The sequence below is a fragment of the Mytilus californianus genome, unplaced genomic scaffold (genome assembly GCF_021869535.1).
Source record: "Mytilus californianus isolate M0D057914Y unplaced genomic scaffold, xbMytCali1.0.p SCAF_4, whole genome shotgun sequence".
Lineage (NCBI taxonomy): Eukaryota > Metazoa > Mollusca > Bivalvia > Mytilida > Mytilidae > Mytilus > Mytilus californianus.
In genome coordinates, this window is record NW_026262690.1 from 43,731,538 (window position 1) to 43,755,449 (window position 23,912).

At 30.6% G+C, this 23,912-nt stretch overlaps 1 protein-coding gene across 1 annotated transcript; it reads right to left on the reverse strand.

Moving 5' to 3' along the window:
• Positions 1-782: 782 nt before the first annotated feature.
• Positions 783-23,908, reverse strand: LOC127698351 (3'(2'),5'-bisphosphate nucleotidase 1-like). Its single transcript, XM_052201764.1, has 7 exons — positions 23,743-23,908; positions 17,317-17,418; positions 13,506-13,616; positions 11,278-11,326; positions 10,575-10,718; positions 7,289-7,434; positions 783-6,027 (listed from the first exon to the last, which is right to left on the reverse strand). Exons 1-7 carry the CDS (start codon positions 23,860-23,862, stop codon positions 5,602-5,604), a joined length of 1,098 nt encoding a protein of 365 aa, XP_052057724.1. The 5' UTR covers positions 23,863-23,908; the 3' UTR covers positions 783-5,601.
• Positions 23,909-23,912: the final 4 nt, after the last annotated feature.

The window sequence follows — 23,912 nt, forward strand, 5'->3', positions numbered from 1 at the left end:
AGTATTGGGTGTATGGAATTACATTTAGCGTTTGTTGTATTTTCAAATATTCATGATGATCCTTATGATTTCTTTTTCATACATCTGTCATCATCGGGACATATGATGTTATGTCCTTGTGTGTGTGTTCCAATATCGTACAAAAACTAGAGAATGCTTTGTATTTGAATCTGTGGAAGAAAGCTCTTTTTCTATTTAGGTGCATTAATTAATGGTAAAGGTTATTCTACTATCAAAGTAGAATGGTATTTTTGTTTTTTTGTGTTTTCCTGTTAAACTGACTCTGTGGTCTCTTGTTCTCCTGGAGTGTAAAGGAGTGTGTGTGGGGGTGGGGGTTTAACGACTGACTGTGGATTAAGAAAGAAAAAAAGTTTAAAAGTTTTTAAAAAAAATAGTCAAAAGAACTGTAAAGTTGTATCACAAGTATGCATCTACACACCTTATTATATGGCAATATTTTTTTAGCTTCTCACAATTTGTTGCAGACATGCATGCACATGTTGATGACTGGTACTCAAAGCATCAAAATCAAGGATGAAATTTTAAATGTTGAAATTTCTTAGGTGATAACATGCAGCCTAAAGATATTATTATTGAAGTTAAAACTGTTATGTGTATGAAAAAAAACTCATCAAAGATACCAGGCTATAATTTTGTACAGCAGATGCATGCTTTGCCTACAAAAGACTCATCAACGACACTCAGTAAAAAGGTTAATAGGCCAAATAAACTATGAAATTGAAAAGTTGAATAAAGCTTTTCATGTAGAAAAACAAAGCATGCAACTTTACAGTAGTTATTTATTTCTCATTGTTTTGTTAATACATCAAGATGTATTCAGATAGATATACAGATTCAGATCAATTGACATTTCCCTGGAATATAAAGATGATTGCAAAATGATAACTGAACATATTTGGCAACTACTTCTGGAATGTTTTCTTTATTTGAGACATACTGAACTAACAACAAAGAATAATGAAACTATAATTGCTCAATTGACTGCTTCAACTTAACAAAAAGTTACATAAAGGATGCTGTAAAACATGATGCTATAAAATGTTTTACAAGAAAATATATAAAAAGTAATGATTACTTGTAAAATGATCACATGGCCGTAACAGCTTTGGGATAAGTTATGAAACATTTTGTACAGCAAAAAGGATTAAAGTTCCTTATGAATATGACTTTGATTTGAGTTAGATGACTTGCCCCATACAGTAGATAAAATCAAAGCACTCAATCTCGCAAAACTTGACTTCCTGCCAAACTTTTAACCTTATAAGTGTTGGTTAATATTTTCTATTTCATGCCATTCTAAAAAAAAACTTGATAGGTTCCCTTGTAATTACATGAAATAAAATTGAGAATGGAAATGGGGAATGTGTCAAAGAGACAACAACCCGACCACAGAATAGACAACAGCAGAAGGCCACCAACAGGTCTTCAATGCAGCGAGAAATTCCCGCACCCGGAGGCGTCCTTCAGCTGGCCCCTAAACAAATATATATACTAGTTCAGTGATAATGAACGCCATACTAAACTCCAAATTGTACAAAAGAAACTAAAATTAAAAATAATACAAGACTAACAAAGGCTAGAGGCTCCTGACTTGGGACAGGCGCAAAAATGCGGCGGGGTTAAACATGTTTATGAGATCTCAACCCTCCCCCTATACCTCTAGCCAATGTAGAAAAGTAAACGCATAACAATACGCACATTAAAATTCAGTTCAAGAGAAGTCCGAGTCTGATGTCAGAAGATGTAACCAAAGAAAATAAACAAAATGACAATAATACATAAATAACAACAGACTACTAGCAGTTAACTGACATGCCAGCTTACATTTAATTTGTTATAATTTAGTCTAATATTGACTTTGTTGTAGGTCTTCCTGCTTTGTCATTTAAGGTAGTATGAGAGTAAACATTAAATAAGAATTATTCTGTACTTTGTCAAAATGTAATCTATATCGTGCTTCTTTTCAAAATATAAGAAAAAATATAGATCACAATGCTTGTCTTCAAGCTAAAGGCTGATAGAATTCTCATATTTTGTACAAAATATTCATGAAAAGGAACTTATATGGGACTATAAAAAAAACCTAAATGATGGATTTTTGAAGATAAAATATGTGCAGATAGCACTTATAAAATGCTCTCGGGAAATAACAAGAAAAAAGTGGGCCTCTGAACTCATATTTTTGCAGCATATTAAAACATAAATTTACAACAAATTATTTTATTTCAATATAAAACTATCTGAGTTATATTTCCTTATGAGGCTTTTTTTTTTTATATATTTCACAATTACCACCAACTAGTAGGCAACTACCATATGATACAATCAAATGAATGTCTTGACTTAAATGAAATGTCCCATTAAAAGGTTCTATTTCTTAATTAAAATTTGCATATTTCAGTTAAAATCAAAGCCATAATTTGTGAATCAAGATGATTGAATACTCCCATACTAATTTAAATAATAATATTAAACTGATATGTATTGTTGCTAATTGTCTATTTCCCATTTGAATGGTTTTACACTAGTAAATTTTGGGGCCCTTTATAGCTTGCTGTTCGGTGTGAGCCAAGGCTCCGTGTGGAAGACCGTACTTTGACCTATAATGGTTTACTTTTATAAATTTTTACTTGGATGGAGAGTTGTCTCATTGGCACTCATACCACATCTTCTTATATCTATTTGTCAATTACTGATTTGATTCTGTTATTACACTTTTAGAACACAAGTTGTATACTTTGCCAATTTAGACTGGTTCTTATCTGGACAAACCAATTTTAATTGAAAAATACCTACTGATATCATATGTTTTTGGTTTAACAAAAGTTTAAATGTATTTCAAAGATTTGAAAAACTTTCAGATTACACACATAACACGCAGATAAATTTGCTCTTTCTGTATGCTCTTCATTAGCACTGAAATTGTATGTCCCTCTGAAGAGTAATAACTTGTACAAATGGATCTCTCATTAATAAGTCAATTATGGAATTGGCCAATAGACTATTATCTATCAAACCTAATTATTACGAGTTCAATCTATCTTCATGTCAATGCAACACATAAAAATAAATAAATCTTTCTTTCCTTCCTTGACATATATAGTAAAATATGAAATTAATGTATGAATAAAAGTGGATGTAATGCATGTTTTTTTACTTAAATTTATAAGACACAATACATAAGATATAAACTGCATCTTCCTATAGAAATAAAAAATATCCTACCATTACTTATCCCTAATGTTATCTTTTCTTCAAAGAACAATCTTCAGGAAAAAATTTCATACCAAAAATTATCATTAGTCTTACTGAATTGTTAATGACTTGCATGAGATTTTTCTTTTAATATGTTTTATAAACATTATTTATACTAGTAGCATGTAATCAAATGTCAGACTCACTGCTACCAAAATACTTCTATTAACCTTTTAATATGGATTGATATTCATATTCACATTCTAATGAATTATGTTTACAATTATCTCGATAAATAATCTATAACAGATTCAGATTCTATTGTAATTTTGTTTATAAACATTTCCCCTACAAATTTCACTGTACAATTTACATTAAATACTGACACTATAATTTAGCAACTACTTGAAGGCATTGTTTTCATTGAATTTAATGACTGGAGCAACAAAAAATATGATTTCTTGGGCAGTTTTTATACCACTAAAATGCCCTTTTCAAAAGTACTGGTAACTATGATGTAATTATTGTATTCATTGAGTTGATAAACATTAGCAGTTTATTATGTCACCAAATAATGCTGATATTTATGAATTTGCTGTATTTCGGATTCATTACATGTAAATATAAGCATGAATATATTAATACAATCATATCTTTGTATGATACTAAAGAAAAACAAACATTCTGACATCATAGCAGGTAGGACGTGTAAAAATTATGAGTCCCAAACAGAAAGTGAGTGGTCATTTCCCTGTCACAACTAAAATACTATGTCTGTATGGAGAATAAATAAAACTATTAAGGAACAATTCCAAGTAAAATATAAAATTCATTGGCAATTTTTAAAACTGTCTTATCAAATTTATAAATTGGTAAAAGCATTTCTGAGTTATTGTTTGAAAACTGGAAAATCCCCCTTTTTATAATGAATAAAGCCCCATAACTCGGAAAAGTACAATCTAAAATTTATTTAAATCAAAAGGGAGCTCATGTCAATAGATATAAACAATTCACTAAAGTTTCATGCAAATTGGTTAAAGCGTTTTTGAGTTAATGTCCGACATGTTGACAACGGACGGACGGACAGACGACGGACTGACAACGGTATACCATAATACGTCCCGTAAACGGGCGTATAAAAACAGTTAAGTTCTTGCATTTAATTTTGAAAATTGAAAAGCCTTAAATAAGTTAATAAATGGAAGCACAAATTCTAACATTAATTTTAAAACTTACAGTTGATATTGTGGGGAAACTTTTAAATGGTAAAACCATTATAAGCTGTCAATTCTAGGCAGTAATGTGATATTTAAGCCAAACTTTAAGAAAAATAAATTGTGACTTTGATTTTTTTTTTTTTTTTTCAAAATGTAACTTATTGATAAAAGATAAAACAAAAGCATAAATATTTCTCAATCACCCATATAATGCAGTACTAAGATGTGATTTTCTTGGCACAGTGATATTTTTTTTACAAATAACATACATAAATCAAAACTGGTTTCTCTGTTGATTTCTTCATTGTTACAGAAATTATCAAACTAAGTAAGATTGTCTATTTCATAAATTGTCTCTGCATGTTTTTCCAAAACCAAAAAATATATAGAATGGTTTGAATTTATTCAGACTTCTTTCTCACAGATTGGTTAATATTCACAAAAATGTCTCAGAAAAAATTTAACAACTTAATTTCCCTTATGTTACTGCCAAATAAAAATATGTGTAGAAGGTCCTCCACCATTTGTTAGTCATTTTTTACACAGGTTATAACCAAATCAGAAACCATGCATATATAACGATGTTTAAAAGGAGTTCAGTTTTGTGAGATTACTTACAAATGTTCTACAACAAAACTAAGGTAGCTTATTTGACTAGATGACTTAATTAAAAAAACTTACAATACCTATATCTTTATTTTTTATAGTATAGTATATTTTCGTTTTATTTTTTATCTCCTTATTATTCATTAAATTTTTATTTTATATATAATTTTCAGACATTAATTTGATTTGCAGCAGTATAACTATTATAATATGACATCTTTGAGAAATGATATCTATCTTCATTTGAATAAAAAATTAGAAAACTAACAATTTTTATACAGATATATAGAAAAATATAATACACAACAACAGGTACATAAGAAACAAAAGTTTGGCAATACATACGTAGTAAATTTTTACAACAAAAATAAAATTAGAATATGCAAAAACAATTGAAGTAAAAATAGTATATTATTTCTTATATTGTAACAATGATTATGATGCACTGCATCACTAAAGCTAATTTCTGTTTAGTACATTTATAATTATCAATATATAAAATGATCCTACGTAATGAATTAATTTTCCCTAAATTTATAAATAACCTAGACATTTTAATTATCTAAAGCTTGGTATCCAGAGTTTCATCAGCTAACAAGTCACTTTTTGTAGATCTGCTAGAATCAGAATCTGGTGTGTCTGTTTTCTTTCTCTTAATACCTTGGTCAACATCTTTTTCATTCATGTGCTGTATTCTGGCTAATTCAAACTCTGGCCAATCTTGGGCCTCAACGCTTTTATCAAAAACCTCTTTCACATGTTCTGGAACTTTGTTGACAACATACTCATGATCTGAAACTGTAGCAAGAATGCCACCTGTATTTTTTCGTTGAACTCCTGCACCATATGACATTTTTAAACCATGCATATCAGTTAAACGTCCACCAACTGCTGCCAATACAGATTCTGGGGCACATGTGTCCCATTTCTTACATCCTTTACTTGCAAAAACATATGCATGGACTTTCCCTTCTATCAGCAATAGAACCTGGAAATACATTCATTAGACAATTAAAATAAAATCATTACAGTCGAACCTTGTTATGTCGAAGTCGAAGGGACCGGACCAAGTATTTCGACTAATCCGAGGTTCGACTCATCCTAGGTCAAGTGTGTCGTCATAAATTTGGAAAGCATGAAATACAGTATGAGCTTTGTGTAAACTAGATACTGTGAACAGTTTGCTTTTTTTCTATATGGCACTTTATGATTGTTTATTCAATCTCATAATAATAGAACACAAAAGTACAGATACAAATCATGCACAAATAAAATCAATAGTATACACAAATATTTACAAAGGTCAATCACTGTAAATTATGAAATCACTCGTGGAACAAAACAAGATCTGAACAGTCTCTGATGAGGTCGTAAACTTTACATTAAATTATAATAAATTTATTATTATTGTCGGAATCCTTTTATTTATTGTAATTAATGAATTTTAATTTTAACGATTCATTTAATCGCGGCTTGCGTCATTTAAATTCGTTACGTTTTATGTCAGGTGAAATATGATCAACACTCTAACGATTCCGCTTGGAGGATCAACAAAGGTGACCGTGTTAATTACTGGTCATCACGAACATGTCATTTTAACTGTTATACAAACAAGTATGTTTACTCAGCTTTAATCTCTTTTGAAAATGATCAGGTTACATAAGAAATACATCTGATTTGAATTTTTATCATTAGGTCTGCATCTTTAGAAAATGCTTACTTTCGAACTTCAAGAACTCAGGGTCAATTTACATTAATTTTACATTGACTGGACTAAAATTTACTCGACTTAACTGAGTTTTCCAATCAACCGAGTTCGACTGATCAGAGGTAATTATGCATTGATCAAACAGGAATTTTACCAGGACCGAGAAATTACTTTGACTCATCCAAGTTTTCGACACAACCGAGTTTGACACATTGAGGTTCGACTGTATTTTCATACCAACCATGTCAAAACAATGTTTCAAACAATCAACTACTTATAGATGAAATAAAGGTTGCAAGACTACAGACTTTCAGGGATACAACACTTTAATGTCATTGTATCTGTTTATTTCATTCATGAAATCTTACATACAGCCCCATATAAGCCCTGCTCCAAGTCACTCAAGGGGTTGCATTCAGAGGGATGTTCAGACATTGTAATTTTAGGTATTCATTTTTCTTTTAATGTTTTGTCCCAAAAACCTGATAACATTAAGATGATGTCTCATATCTACATATGATAACTAAATGGCTGTACTTACTTTGTGACCAGCCCCTCCTACCCTCACCACACTTGTAGGCTCACAAGCCTCAACAGTTTCTGTTACTAGTCGGTCAGAATGAGATCTAGAGGTTGTGACAATGAATTCATCTTTAGGTAACACATCTCTGGTGAATCCAAATGACCCTACAAATACAAAAAAATGTGAAGGTCTGGTTATGTTGAAGAACAGTCGTTTTATGTTTAAGATCAATCAAGGTAGAAAGGCTGTTTTTGCTTTATGTAGTAAAATTGTAGATGATTATTATAACTGTGAAAGGTTACTGTCCTTATTTGATACTTATGTATTTAGTATTCTTAATTATAGCTGTGAAGTGTGGGGTAATCATAAAGCTGATGATATAGAGAAAGTACATTTGTAATTTTTTTTAAAAATTCTAAAGGTTCGAAAAACTGCTGTTAATAACATGGTTTACTGTGAATTGGGACGTTACCCAATGTATTATGAAAGACACAGAAGAATGATCCAGTTTTGGTTCAAAATATTAAATACTGATAACTGTATACTTAAAGCATGTTATGAAGATATGTTGGAGAGTTCATTTAAAAAACCCAAAGACAAATTGAATTGGGCATGCTCAGTCAGAGATATTTTATGTAGATATGGTTTTCATTATGTATGGCTAAAAAAAAGCGTAAATAGTGTTGATATATTTATACAAAGAATGAAAGATACCTTTATTACTGGTGTTAATGCTTTTTTTAACAATTCATCTAAATGTATACTTTATAGATATATATAAGACACATATATATTGCAATTTTATTTAGATAGACCTGTTAATCAAATATATAAACCTTATATATGTGAATATTGTATGTCTGCCCATAGCCAGATATAGAGACAGGCAGATATTACAATGTAGATAGAGAAAACAGATTATGTACTATGTGCAATAGCAATATTGTTGAAGATGAATACCATTTTATTTTAGAATGTAAAAGGTATAGTGATGTAAGAAAACAATATATTAAGAAATATTATTGGCAAAATCCATCCACTTTTAAACTTATACAGTTGTTATCAGTTCACAATGTGAAAGAACTTAATAATTTAGGTAAATATTTGTTCAATATCGAAAAAATCCGTAATATGTAGTTGTTTTCCTTATTTACCATATGAATTTATTGTCATTCTCCGCCATATGTGTATTTTGTATAATTATTGTTATAAATATTACACTGATGCTTTTAAAAATTAATGTAAAAATGTATATTCTATAAGCTGTATTACTTCTGAATAAAAGTATTATTACTATTTCGCCATAAACTTTTCAAAGATTAGCAGTATATTTCCTCTCAGGGAAACAATGGTATGATGACAATAAAAAATTCTTTTACAACTATATGCATCTATTATTCCCCATTAAACTATATACTGTGAGAAATAAACTTTTCTTACATTTATAAAGAAAAACACTATTTTTCCCCCTTTACAGCTTTTGTATGAAATGTCATTAACAGTAATAAGATAATGTCTGAACACTTTTGCAGTTATTTTCCACAATAACAGTGGATTTATTGGTTTTCGTTGGTTAGCATTTTAGTAACATCAAGTATGTGGTTTTATTGGTTCATTTCAAAGAAGTCAGAGAGAACTTTATGAGTACCATCAAATTATGTCTATAGCCAATGCAAAGAACAAAGTTTTAGCAAGTCGAACACATGGTTTTATTAACATACGTAATATGCACTCCCTTTTTAAATGAGTACAAAATTAGACTCTTAATGATGAAACAGAAAATGATTTCATGTAAAAATACACAAGAATGACAATATCGATCAAATTGAATAACTTTACAAGTGTACAAAGTAAATACATGAAAACTAACTACCCCTTGATAATCTGAAGAAATTTCGAATAGTAATTCTGAAATTTATTTCTTAGTTTACAATCAATCTAAAACATCCAGTTTTTATTCAGAATCGAAAGATGCAAGTTGCATGGTCTATTGCTATGGCATTTACAATATTAGGTCATTAAAATCATTTTAGTGTTAAACTATTGCCCTCCACAAATATTTATTTGACGTTTTACAAAAAATGAGTACTTGATGCAGCAAATTTAAGGTATAAGTTCGTGACTTCTGATTTAAATTTGAGCGTGAGAAAAATGATTCTGATTTTTATGTCCTAACAAAATGTCCAAAAACAGTGAGAGAAAGTCTCAGGAAAGTGCTGACAGACAAAGATTTTCACCCAAATAGGAGAGCTGAAGTGTGGTCATCCTTGACTAAGATATTTGAAAAATTACAAATGAAAATATTGGTTATTCTATAATGAAATAAGTCAAATAAACAACATATCAGTCTATTTACTATTCCTTACAATGAAATGGAGCAATAAAATAATGTTGATCAGGACGCACTTGGTTTTGTCATGGTGAATTTTCATCCATGGAGATCCCTGCATTTATACCATAAGACAGCTCTTTATATACAGCAATATAGTTTAATGTGAAGATACCTCATAGAAATTCAGACCATGTGTCATAAGTTTAGATAAAATAGTATGACAAAAACTTCACAGTTCCCTAAATTCGGTAAGAATTTTAAGTTTAACATCAAAGTTAAGGTCTCAGGTTCTAAATGACCTATAATTCTGCACTGTTGATCACTATGTCGATCACCATAAAAACTTTAGTAAGATAAAAGAAGAATGTGTTGGAAGACACGAATGCCCCCGCTCAAGCTTGCTTATAATAGGTGAAAATACTTTTAAGAGCATTTGATGTCACCGCTAGTTTTTAAAGAATTCTATTCTTTTAGTCCTAGGTATTTTTTTGCTGTGTGTTCTTTTCATATTTTTTCTCTGTTTTGTTTTTATTTCTTATGTAATAAGTTTTCTGATAAGTTCTGTTGTGTCCAGTGAATTTCTAAGTTCTGTGAATGTCATATAGCCGTTGGACAAGTTCAACATTAAATTTGTTGTTAGAGTTCAGGAACGAAAAATCTGAGCATTGTGCTTATCATTGTTTATGAGTTTCATAAACGTTTCATAAAGGGCATAACTCTAGAATGGTAAGTGACTCATTGCCAAAATTCGTACTCTATTTGTGAGTTTTGGTTCTTCGCATTGTGTATGAGTTTCATGAAATTAGAATGAGGAAAACTTAAGTTAAGAGTGCGGAAACGAAAATGGGACGGATGGAAGGACAGAAGGACGATCAAGGGTAACACTTAATGCCCCCTTTGACTAATGGCGGGGATATAAAAACAAGAGGATAATAGGAGAAGTTTGCATAAACCTAAAACCTAAAACCTTACCTAAACCAATAACCCCCCAAATACATCTGCCTAATTCTGCATCTGGTCCAGCTTTATAATTATAAAATGGCTGATTTATGATGCCTGCTACTGAATGACCTCTTGCTGAAATACCAATCAGACAGGTCACATGATCTAATAAACCTGAAAAATATAAATTAATTTTGTATAAACTGAAAAATTAATAAATAAAGTGCTGCTGAACCAACGCCTCCTATGTTTTGTGCTGGTAGAGTTCCCTTAAGTGGATACCAGATGGTATGCAGGGTTGTCAGATAAAAAGATTAAATACCACTAAATTGACAACAACACTTAAGAAAACTGCATCTTTTATTGGTCGACATGTTTCACCGATTTAAAAAAATTGAAGAGCAAAGACTTATTTGTTTCAAGTTAATTGGCTGCTTATTTTATATAATGTCTCTCAGACAAATATATGAAGCCCAACTTGTATCTACATTTGTCTTTTATTTGTATGCAAAATTTAGTATAGCAATAACTAATCAGGTTTATGTTGAAAGAGTTTATTGTTGCTTACTCTAAGCCTCCTCACTCTCCAACTGAATCACGTTTGAAGGACATTTACCATAGTCTATCTACTACCATATACAGCAATAAGATTTAAATACCTTTTATTGAGTTAGATATATATCAGACAAGACCATAACAGTAGAAAGGAAGTTAAGTTGAAAAAACAACTTACCCTGTGTATACTCAGCTGTTCCATCAAGAGGGTCTACCCATATAACTATCTAAAGTAAAGGAAAATGTATATATGTAAGGAAATAAATGTGGATAGTGTCCACATGTGGACACAGATGATGCCCCCGCTTGCATATCATATAGTTATAAAGAGACATAACTGAAGAACGGTAAAAGTGACGCTACCTAAATTTGAACTTGATCTGAGTTTTGTGGTAATAAGCATTGTAAGTCTCAGAACATTTGGTTGAGGCTAACTTAAGTAGAGAACAGAAACTAAAAATTCAGCAATTTTTCTATTTGTAAACACGCATAACTCTAAAATGGTTGTGTATAAGTTTTATAACATTAGGTTGAGACAAACTAAAGTTAGAGAACGGAAATGAAAAATTCAGCATTTTTTATGTTTATAAAGGACATAACTCAAGAATGGTAAAAGTGTCGCCACCAATTTCGTACTTGATCTGTATTATGTAGTAATAAGCATTGTGTATAAGTTTCATAACATTTGGTTGAGGCAAACTAAAGTTAGAAAACGGAAACAAAAAATTTGTACTTGATCTTAATTTTGTGGTAATGAATATTGTGTATAGGTTTCATAATGTTTGGTTGGGGCAAACTTAAGTTCCAGAATGGAAACTAAAAATTTTGCAATCTTTCCATTTATAAAGGGGCATAACTCAATAATGGTTAAAGTGACACTACCCAAATTCAACTTGATCTGTGTTTTATCAGTGGAAGTCAAAATTAAACATTGTATTTTATAAAGCATTGATTGTAGTTGATTCAACTATAATCATGGACAAAGGAAGATAACTCCAATTTCAAAAATTACTTGATATTTAGAAGAAAACAAAAATTTTGCAATTTTTCCATTTATAAAGGGGCATAACTCTAGAACGGTTAAAGTGATGCAACCAAAATTCGAACTTGATCTGTGTTTTGTGGTAATAAGCATTGTGTATAAGTTTCATAACATTTGGTTGAGGCAAACTTAAGTAAGAGAACGGAAACTAAAAATTTTGCAATTTTTCCATTTATAAAGGGCATAAATCTAGAACGTTTAAAGTGACGCCACCAAAATTCAAATCTGATCTGTGTTTTGTGGTAATAAGCATTGTGTATAAGTTTCATAACATTTGGTTGAGCCAAACTTAAGTTAGAGAACGGAAACTAAAAATTTTACAATTTTTCCATTTATAAAGGGGCATAACTCTAGAACGGTTAAAGTGACGCCACCAAAATTCAAACTTGATCTGTGTTTTGTGGTAATTAGCATTGTGTATAAGTTTCATAACATTTGATTGAGGCAAACTCAAGTTAGAGAACAGAAACAAATTTTGGGACGTACGGACGGATGTACGGACGGACGTACGTACGGACGGATGTATGGACGGATGTACGTACGTACAGACGGACAAGGGTAAAACTTAATGCCCCCACCGCTACGGCGGGGGCATAAAAACTAAATAAAACTGTAAACATATGTAAAATATAATTGCTCTTTAAATTTTGTCGAGATCAGACATTTGTGCAAGGATGCAGAAGATTTTTCATGTGAGTTTGGTCATTTTACCAACAGATATTTCTGTGATTCTGATACATAACTGTGAGATGGTCATGTCTGACCCATGGACAAAAAAGTCCATTTTTGTGAAGGATTGGTTACAAACATGAAGTGTACCTCAAACTGATATCTAGGATAATTTTCTGAATGTGTGACTGTGCAAAGCAATGAAACTGTTTGTTGTTGTGTACTTGCATCATTAAGGTCAAATGCATAACTCTTGAAATTTGCATATATATTTAGAAAGTGACAGCAAGGGCATAATTTTTCTTTATTTTAACCATAAATGAAATTAAATCATATAATCCACTAAACAAACTGTGCTGCTTTAAAAAGCAATATATGAAATATTTTTACAATGAACAAAAACATTTGGCATAAACAAACATGTTTTAAAATTGAATGTGTTTATAAGAAAAAAGAAAAAGGAGATATCAAAGGGACTTCATAAATCATAAGTCGAAGAAAAACAGAAAATTACCACTGTCAAAAAGAAAAACTTTGAAAGGACAAATAACAGTCTACATAACACAACACAGAAAACTATGTACTGGGTTGCGCTAATTATTGATAGCAGCTAGGCTAGCTACTCGTTCAATAGTCATAAATCTACGTAGCCCTATGTGGCCGCTACGATATTGAACGCAACCCAGTTTACTTACTTCTTCATCTTTTATATCTTTAAGATATTCTGGACAGTCATGATCAAGAACTTCTTCTGAAAATCCCAATTCAAACATTTCTTCTGGAATTTTTTCTGAGGGATCTAATGTCTGGAAGGAATATTAAAACAATTCTTAATTACTTGTTAATCGATCATAAGACAGATGCTAGATCAATAACTTTTAAATGTATTTATTTAAAAGAAAAACAGAAAAATGGTTACTTATAAATTCTATGTAATGTGCTGCTCTTGTTTGTAACCAAAAGTAAATTAATGATTTATGAGTATCAGTTGTAAATGTAATGAAAGTTATTCTAAAAAAAACATTAAGTCATTAATTCAAACATTCTTGAAGATCGGTAATCATACTTTGAAATACAAATGATGTTAAACCTTCAGACTGCTAAGAATAAAAAATAAACAGTCAAGCTATGAGCATATGATGTAACCAATGTAACCAATCCCAGGGCCTGAGGTAATTGGAAAATTGTGCTTTTTCAGGTAAAATGTGCAAAAAAAATTTAATTTATCATTACACATAGAAGTAAATGTCTACTCTTAATGAAAAAGTAGTTGTGCTAAAATAAGAAATGAAAACAAAACGCAATGAACAAACAGGAACAAAACATAGCAAAACGTTGACAAGACAAAACAAATCATTCAAAAAATGAAACGAAACGAAATCAATGACGTTTGATAGACCTACTATAATAAATTGCTTTGCCTAGCGCAGCTGGATACGACTGCAGAGGTCCAACCCTGAACAGTTGGGGCAAAAATGGACACAATATTCGCCCTTGATACAGGTCTGAATTTGGATTGTAATTCAATATTTGACACATAATAGGTTTCTGACACAAAATAACTGTAGTCAAAGAACTAAGAATTGGTAATATGATTTGAATTTATATTCAATTTTTTGCTTTTGTGCAATACACTATGCTGTTGCCAATTGACCCCCCCCCCTTTTTTAATTTTTTGATTTCTGAAATCTTGAGGAGAAAAAATTGACCCCCCCCCCCCCTTTTTCCAAAAAAAAATTCTTTCCCTCAGTCATGGTCATAATTTCAATTCAAATTTCCAATGGAGTTTGCAACCATAATAACCCATTTAAATACATCATAAAAGTCTTTAAATAGAAAATGACATACATAATCATAGCTAAAATTAATTTACCTTAATCAGCATTTTTAAAATTATTAAATAGTAACTTCTAAAAATGAATTGACAGCTAATCACCTCAAGACAATAAAAAAATCTTTATACACAAATTAAAAGCAGTGTAAAGTTGTATTTGAATTACCTCCCTTACACTGTAATTTGTACTTAAGTAATTGTCCATTAACCAGAACACCCTCGTTTTTTTCTCCTTTTTTTGCCCTAATTCCTAAACGGTTTGAGCCATAACCCCCCAAAGCCAATCCTAACCATCCCTTTGTGGTATGGAAACTTGTATAATTTCAGAGAGATCCATACACTGTTCCACAAGTTATTGTCATGAAACTAGAAAAATGCTTATTTGGGCCCCTTTTTGGCCCCTAATTCCTAAACTGATGGGACCATTACCCCCAAAATCTATCCCAACCTTCCTTTTGTGGTTATAAACCTTATCTTTAAATTTCATAGATTTCTATTTACTAATACTAAAGTTATTGTCCGGAAACCAAATGTCTTCGGACGACGACGACATGATACCAATATACGACCGCATTTTTGCGGTCGTATAAAAAGGTATCAAACATTATCTAAGAAAGTAATGGCTCGTGGAAAACTGTATATTAGGTCACACATAGCTATTGAGTCTGAACCTTAAAACAAACTGAGATTATATAGACAAACTAAAGAACAAACTCTTTATCTAAATATTCTTGATAACTACACCTTTCCTTTCTCTTGCATTTAAAAACACAATTGTAAGATTATGATTCAAAGATATTTGGCGAAATTATTTGTTTCTGGAATGAAAAAAAAATTATTCTTTGTAAATTTGATTACTTTAAGCAGGAAATGCTTCCCCTTCTGAAGACATGCGAGTTCATCCCTATATTTGACCATATTTGTTTTAAAGATCTTCTGATTGTTTTCCCTCTATTTCTTGGTGTGCCACATTTTGTAAAATTTGATTTTTCCAATATCCATATAGATTTACAAACTTGTCTATCATGTATTTGCACTTAACAAATACTTTTTGCGCTCAGTCAAGTTTCAGAGATACTTAGAATTTACTTGTACTGATGGTTTGTGCATTTGATTGTGCCTTAGCCAGGACTAGATAAAGAGTATTGTTCTTTAGTTTTCTGTCCTTGAAATATTAATAATCTCAATTTGTTGTAAGGTTCAGCGACACTTTTCACAAAAAATCTTACGATTAAAATTGATCGTAAGTTATACTGAAATGTGTATGAATTACGAGTTAATTTTACTCTTAAGATTTTTGAAAAGAGCCGCAGACACATTAGTTATGTGTAACCTACTATACAGTTTGAACAAGAGCCATTATCTTCTAAGAGAATGTCAGTCATGTTCCATTTACATTTTAGACCTTTTAAAGTCTAACAAACAGTATATATTTCGTTTTATTATTTCAAATTTTTCGTTTTCTTTCAATTCATTTTGTCAATTTTTCCTTTTGTTTTATCAATTTTAATAGTAATTTCAGTTAAAGTCACAGTAACATATACATAAATTCATACTCATAGAAACAACAACATTACTTTTTATCAAATGTTTTACCTGATTAGCAATTAACTCCTAAAAAATATTTTTTCTCTCTGAATTACCATGCTGGTTTTTTACAACAAGGATTTGTATAGTGACACTATACAAATCCCTGTTTACATATATTCCTTTTTAGTATAAATATATAACAAAACAAAGATTTTCATGAACTAAGAATTAAATATATTCATTCAACCATTTGTATAGGGCTTAGTTCTAAATGATGATGCATAAAATAATTTGATGACCTGAGACTGAGATTACTGTAACACATGTAGCCTGAGATAAAAACCTTACATATTGATTCATCTATGAGAGTTGCTATTTTCTAAAATTTTTCTGTCACAAACTTATCAACATAATATCTTGTTTCTACTGAACAATTTAGTTTTCCTTCATATAATAAATGTATACTAGCAACATATAAGGTTAACAGGAAGGACATATAGGCATGCAATGCAAATGCAGTTACATACCAATGGAGATAAGTCTGTATGTAGTTTGTTTGGACATGGACCAAAGGGAGACAATCTACGAGTCAAACCAAGATTGTTCATGTTACAGTCATCCTATTTGAAAAGACACAATGGAGATCTTCAGATTTGTCAACTTTAAAAGTCATTTAAAAGCACAATATGCTGTATGACAATCTTCAAATTTAATGTAGAGTGATAAAAAAGCAAATAAATGCATTTTACAGTGTATTTTCAAAAGGCTTTGTCCTTTGAAAATACTGACAAACTGATAAAAAATTTATGCTCATTGCTAGTGAAAGGTTGCAAGTGCGGTGTAATAAAAAATATACTTTTCATCCAATCAAAGTCACTGACTTCTGTTTTTCATGAAATTGGAACATCTACTTATCAGGAACACTCATTCTGGTTAAAAAATACTTGACATAGATATGAAAACTTCTATCATAATGACATATACATGGGGATAATGATTTCATTAATAATATATGCATAGAATGGTAGCAGTATCTACAAATTAAATCTATTTCTTAAAAGTCCTGTGGTTAAGTTTTTGTACTTATCTGATGTACTTAACATCTTGGGAATAATATTATTATGCATTGTAAATGTACATACCTCTTCTCCAAAAATTGAGACTTTGGGAAACTGTTTATGTAGAGATGCTATGATACATCTCTGTGCAGATCTGTCTGCTTCTGTTTGTAAATCATTTTTACCCTGAAACAATTATCATATACATTTGTATACATGTATATATAATGATACACATCAAATACACCATTTAAATTTTTGTGATGGATTTTTTTGTGTAAAATTGAAACAGATAGATTTAATATAAAAATGGCATTTTCAAATGATAGCATTATTCATATGCAGCATTTCCTGTAATAATTAAACTTGCAATTTTCTCTACTTTTCACCAATGGCAATGGTAAATGCACTGCTAATTTCTGGATATATGTATACAGTAATTTATAGGTTACAAATTATGATATACAAAAAATTAATATACAATTTACAAATTGTATGCATCCGAAGCTCTTTCCTTGGTTTACCTTCATCAGGAATGCTCAAAACCAAATATTCCAAAGCCAAGGATATATAAGTACAGAAACACACGAAGACCACATTACATGTATATGACCAAAAGGGACCTTAAAATAATAGCTAATCAATCTATGGTCAAATTTGCCTAAGGGAATTGGAACCTCAAGTTATTTAGTTTCTTAATAATTTCTACATTCATAAACAGACAATTTAAGAAATTATGCTTATGGCATGCTGGAATTAAGTAAATAAATGGTGAATGTGTCCATAGGACACAGATGATGCCCCACTTGCATATAACGTTATAAAGGGACATAACTAGAGAACTGTAAAAGTGACGCCACTCAAATTCAAACTTGATCTGTGTTTTATGGTAATAAGCATTGTGTATATGTTTCATAACATTTGGTTGAGGCAAACTTAAGTTAGAGAACAGAAACAAAAAATTCAGCAATTTTTATGGGACATAACTCTAGAATGGTAAAAGTAACGCAACCAAAATTCAAACTTGATCTGTGTTTTGCGGTAACAAGTATTGTGTATAAGTTTCATAACATTTGGTTGAGGCAAACTAAAGTTGGAGAACAGAAACTAATTTTGGGATGTACAGACAGACAGACAAAGGGTCACACTTAATGCCCCCACAGCCGCCTGGCATAAAAATGGTATTTCCCACCTAGAATTTAACTGAAATATCATTTATAAAGCCAAATTAATTGACCTCTAAATCATTTTTGTTGGCTTAACAAACCTATTGATAAAGGGGGTGCATTACGTTTGCGCGAATTTGGGCAGCTTTTGATTACATTTGATTTGCACGCATTTATTTTACAGGTAAACTCAGGTTAAAATAAAGTTAATATAAATAAAAATAATATAAAAATACAAATATGACTATAATTTGTTAATTTTCATAATAAATATCATCATATGACTAAGAATTATTAATTTTGAAAATATTTGTTAATTCAAATTAAAAGAAAATTAAAAAAGATGTGTAAATTTATCAGGGTTATAACTTTTCAAGTGAGCCTTTCTGGTTAATCACCACTCTTCGTCACTATACTGTTTATTATATTTTTTTTTTTAACTCATCTTGTGTGTTTATGTAAGTTTGATGAACTTCTTTGTACCATTGTAACTATATGGTGTTTGAGAAATAAAGAATCTGAAAATCTGAATCTTCAAATTACATATTGTCCATATTGAATTCTAAAACAAAATGTATTAAAGTGATTGTGATAAATCCTGTTATTCCTTAAGGCATACATGTAACTTCATTGCGAATATTTCAGAGTGAATAGTGTTTCACCGAATAGTGATCGCTTTTAAATTAGTAAATATACTTGATACACCAGCAGTAGTGCGTAGAAGTAAAAAAGAGAAAACAGATTATTTGATGGAGCAATTCAGAAAATACCAGGATGTAGAAGTTAACAGACTTTAATTTCTCAAAGCAATTGGCTTCAAATTTTCGGCACGTTCCGACATGTAAAGTCATGTACTATCAGTACTTTTAATTTTTGGATTAGCTATGTTTTAACATTTTAACATTTTTATCTGTATATAATTCTAGGGTTTAGTGCTTGTGCATAATAAAACGGACTTATCCTGCTCGAAATCCCACTTCGACCTTCTCGTTGGTGAGCAGGGGACTTAGGAAGGGGTACTTGTACTTGTAAATAATTGAATAAATTAATAAATAAATAAGTATTATTACCTGTGTTTACCTGTCAAATAAATGCATGCAAATGTAATCAAAAGTTGCGCCCAAATGTAATGGTAATGGGCGCAAACGTAATGCACCGGATAAAGGTTATATTATACTGTTGTTGTACATTCATTGAATGAAAGCAGAATAAATCTAAATAGAATTTTTTTTTACCAATTTAGTTTTACTTTGGGACTGAGGCAGATATTCAACTTCTATAAAGAAGGATGAAATCATGTGCATAATTTTCTTATGGAAAATTATAAGTTATTTTTCAGCAATAAAGAAAAGGTTTAATTTCCAGTACAATTTATAGTTACATGTACATCTGTATGTCATCAGAATCCCTAATACCTAATTATAATGTGTCATCTCAATAGCAAGAAAAGGTTTAACTTCCAGGACATTTTATACTTAAATATGATGGTTAGAATTTTAAGCCTTCAGAATTCTACCTTATAACCTACAATTTACCTGTTTACATTGTAGGATACCAAATACATTTAATCATCATGCTGTTATTTGCATGTCATTGTATTCTAGAACTTTATCTGATGACATTGTACATAAGAATTCCACCTAATAACATTGTACACAAGAGTTTCACCTTATGACTTTTTTTTTCTCCTTTTAACTTTTTGTGCATGTTGTTGCAAAATGGTAATTCTTACTATTTAAAAGATGTATGTTGAATTAGGAAAAATGTTGTTTAAATCAATTGAAATTAAGATTTGAATAATTGGAAATTCAATTCCAAACTAAATAAATGTGACACTTAAAATTCCTGACATGGCCAATTAACAAAATCAAATTCATTAGTGCAATATGTTGTAGCAGGAACATATATATTGACTTTAGATATATACTGTTCCCAGGTTGTAGTTGGCTGGAGTTTGATATCTACATGTAGCTAGCTAGAAAGTGTTTTTAGGTGTACTGGTATTATCATGATCAGTATTGTTAATAGTGAACTCCAAAGAATGAGATAGCAGAAAATTAAAGAAAAATATCACTGAAATTTCAATAAACAGCTTAATCAAATCTACTGTAATTATCTTTTTCTAGCATAAAAAACAAATCCAAAAGTATACAAATCAACATGCATAGGCATCAATGTATACTTTTCAAAGTGATCTATCACACAATATTAAGCACTATGTTGATCTTTCATACACATGGTTAAATTAATGATACTGATTCATGAATATTTGGCATTTATACATTTTTTGTACATGCACCCTGTATGTTTGATTATCCATGATTATCAAAGGAATATTGGAATATTTTATAATATACTGTAAATTCAGAAATTATTGCGATGTTTTATTATTGCGAAAAATGCATCAGGGTTATAATTGCAATAATTTAAACTCGCATCTTGAAATTTTTTATATGAATTAAACAGGATTTTTCTCAATATCGCAAAAATTAAAATCGCATTTTAGTCCAAAATGACAAAATCGCAATAATAAATGCATGCAAAAATATCTGAATTTACAGTATGTCATTTAATATTGTTATAATTAAAATAAATCACATAAAAGACTTTCTGAATTTCTCTTTATGAACAGGATGAATGTAACAGAAACTGTTAACATGGTTAATTGATTTTTTATCCTAATCAAAACAAAATTAGTCCTCTCCTAAAAACAACCTGCGGGTTGCACTGAAGTTGGAGCACGTAACTATATTACAAACACATTCTGATGAACTAATAATTGCTGTAATGCTTATCATGTTTATAACATTCAAATAACCTTCTAAAACACTGGTTATCAAAAATTTTACATGTATTTGGTAATCTGTATCATTGCTAACATGTGTTAGCTTCCACCCATTTAGAACACAATAAAGAATCTTTCTGAAGGGTATTCAAATCATCATTCCTAGAATGTTTATGAAGATATTGGGAATTGCTGTTTCAAAGTGGAGGTAAAAAAAGTTGTATCAAGATAAATTATTTTCTATGTACATGATGTATGCCTAGTTTTTTTCACACGGGTGAATTAACACTTTCTTTACCGGATTGAACTGGATTGAGGGAAATGATCTCAAGTTTGCCCAACATTGGCATAGTATTGTCACTTTAAATTTTTTTTATATATCATATTATTAAAAGTTATATATATATTGGAATTATGGGCAATGTAGTTGTAAAGAGGTAATAATTTATCTTGTAGACATTAATTAAAAGATATGTGTACATGTACATACAGTATAACTGTATAAGAATTTTAAAAAATTTTAAGTTTTATTTGTTATTAATGAATATATATCATGAATCATGTGTACATCGATCAAACCTTAATCAAAGAATTCAAAAGGGAACATGGGGATTGATCAACATGGGAAAGACAAAGTATAGACCTAAACAGAAAAAAATGGGAGTAGAAAAGTTCAAAAATTTCAGACCATTTAATTAAAAGTGAGGGCGACATACTCATTGATACTAAATATCATGAATATAGTAACTATGTAAAAATGTATACTGATGCAGGGCTTCAAATTTGCTTTGAATAATGAAAGGTCCAGGACCATGGAAATTTTAACCGTGAAGGGTCCTCCATAAGAAACCAATGGTCGTGTATCAAGCATCAGTATAAAGTATGGTACATGTAGGTCCTTGACTTTTATATTTAAAAATTAAGTCCTCTTCTAGAAAAGACAGGTCCCAGACCTCGGACCCACACTAATTTGAACCCCTGCTGACAGATCTAAAGATCCAGATATTGGTAAAAGAAGCTGTGCTTATGTAGCCTAATACCTGAATTCAAAATAAAAAAAGGTTACAGACTTCAAAATATCTTGTCAGTATTTACATATGAACTTAGGACAATATTCTTAGCACTTAATGTCCAACCTTTAAACATTGTTATATTATCGACTGCCTTAAGTGTGGTGACTTTCTGGTTGCAGACCTGCGTGTTGCCCTGGGACTATTATACTGATACAGTAGAATCCTCTGTGTCCGCGCTGCCGGTGATATCGTGCACTACCTGATTTTGTCATATTCGCAATGAAACACATAAGAATCGTTCTTGTAATTGTTTCAGTCTTCCGGGGACAAAAAAGATTAAAATTGATAAGTTCCAGCATAAATTTATAATTGCAATCTCATGATTAACCATATTTAGAAATTTTCCATTAAAAAAAAATACATCATTAGATAAAATTAGTTTTATTTTAAGTCAAGTCTTTATCAAAATGAAATAAATTTTGCTCCGCATCCTTGGTTGTCTATTTGGTTCAAACTGAACTATATTTCAAAGTATAAAATCTTTCCTGTATTCAAAATTAGCTATTTTATGAAGGCATGAGCAAAATCACCAGACATTTAAAGAACTTTCAAAAAAGGGATTCCCTAATTTTGGACACATATTACACAAAATCTTAAGGGTGAAACCATACATAAAAAAAAAATAAGGCTCCGTGTTGAGGGCCGTACTTTGACCAATAATGGTTTACTTTTACAAATTGTGACACTGATGGAGAGTTGTCTCATTGGCACTCATACCACATCTCAGGGCTGCCAAGTCTCACACATTTAGCGTGAGACTCACGCATTTTCATGCTTATTTGGCGGCATTTTCCTTTGATCTATTGTTTTTTCTCTTTGATCTTTACGATTTTGGCCAAATCTCACGCATTTGCATTATTGAAAGTTGGCAGAATTGAAATTAAAGTATGTCATGAATTTGTTCACACAATATTATCCGATTATTGGTTTTCTGAGATTACCAAAGAGAAGCCAAAAGTCTCAGGTGCTCGGATACACCAGACTGCACCGTAATTTATTATGTCCCAGCTGTTGACCAACAGAAAAATATAGCTAATTCAACTTTATCTTAATATTTTGTGTTTTATTTTTTCAGGTTGTTATATATTAAAATATAACCTTGTACTCCTATACTCTAGTGTTACAGTGGAAATTAAAGATAGTGATTTTCTGGTAGCAGCAATACAACATTGCGAACAGGTACTAGGGTGAACGTGAATCAGGGCGAACGGTCCCGGATTCATTCCCCCTAATCAACCCGATCAACACTTGTCTCGAATATAAATTATAATGCACATCTATTCACAACTTTGTCACACTAAATTGTCATTTTAATCAAAATATGTTTTTTGAAGGAACAAAGTAATGGGTTTTTGACTTATATATTAATTTCAATTATTTGTTTAAACAAGTCTGAACATAAAATATTAAAAAAAGACACTTTTTTAGTCAATTTCCATACTCTCGACAAAAAGAAAAATCTATAATAATTAAAAAAATTACATACCTTTTCGACAATCCCCAATTCTCCTTTCTTGAGAACATCTCTAATTATTTGACAAGCTCTGTTTGAGACTGCTACTGAGGCAGAAACAAGTCTTATAATAAGTGAAGCCTTGGCAGCCATGATGGTCAATGTAAACAGTTAAGTCGTGAAATAAAGTAGTCACCAAAATG

What these genes read in the sequence shown, in the direction of transcription:
- LOC127698351 (XM_052201764.1), bottom strand. Translation starts at nt 23,862, where the DNA reads ATGGCTGCCAAGGCTTCACTTATTATAAGACTTGTTTCTGCCTCAGTA. An exon ending in TCTCAATTTTTGGAGAAGAG is followed by an intron (nt 13,617 to 17,316) that starts GTATGTACATTT and finishes TATTCCTTCCAG; the next exon opens with ACATTAGATCCCTCAGAAAA. An exon ending in TAGGAGGGGCTGGTCACAAA is followed by an intron (nt 6,028 to 7,288) that starts GTAAGTACAGCC and finishes ATGTATTTCCAG; the next exon opens with GTTCTATTGCTGATAGAAGG.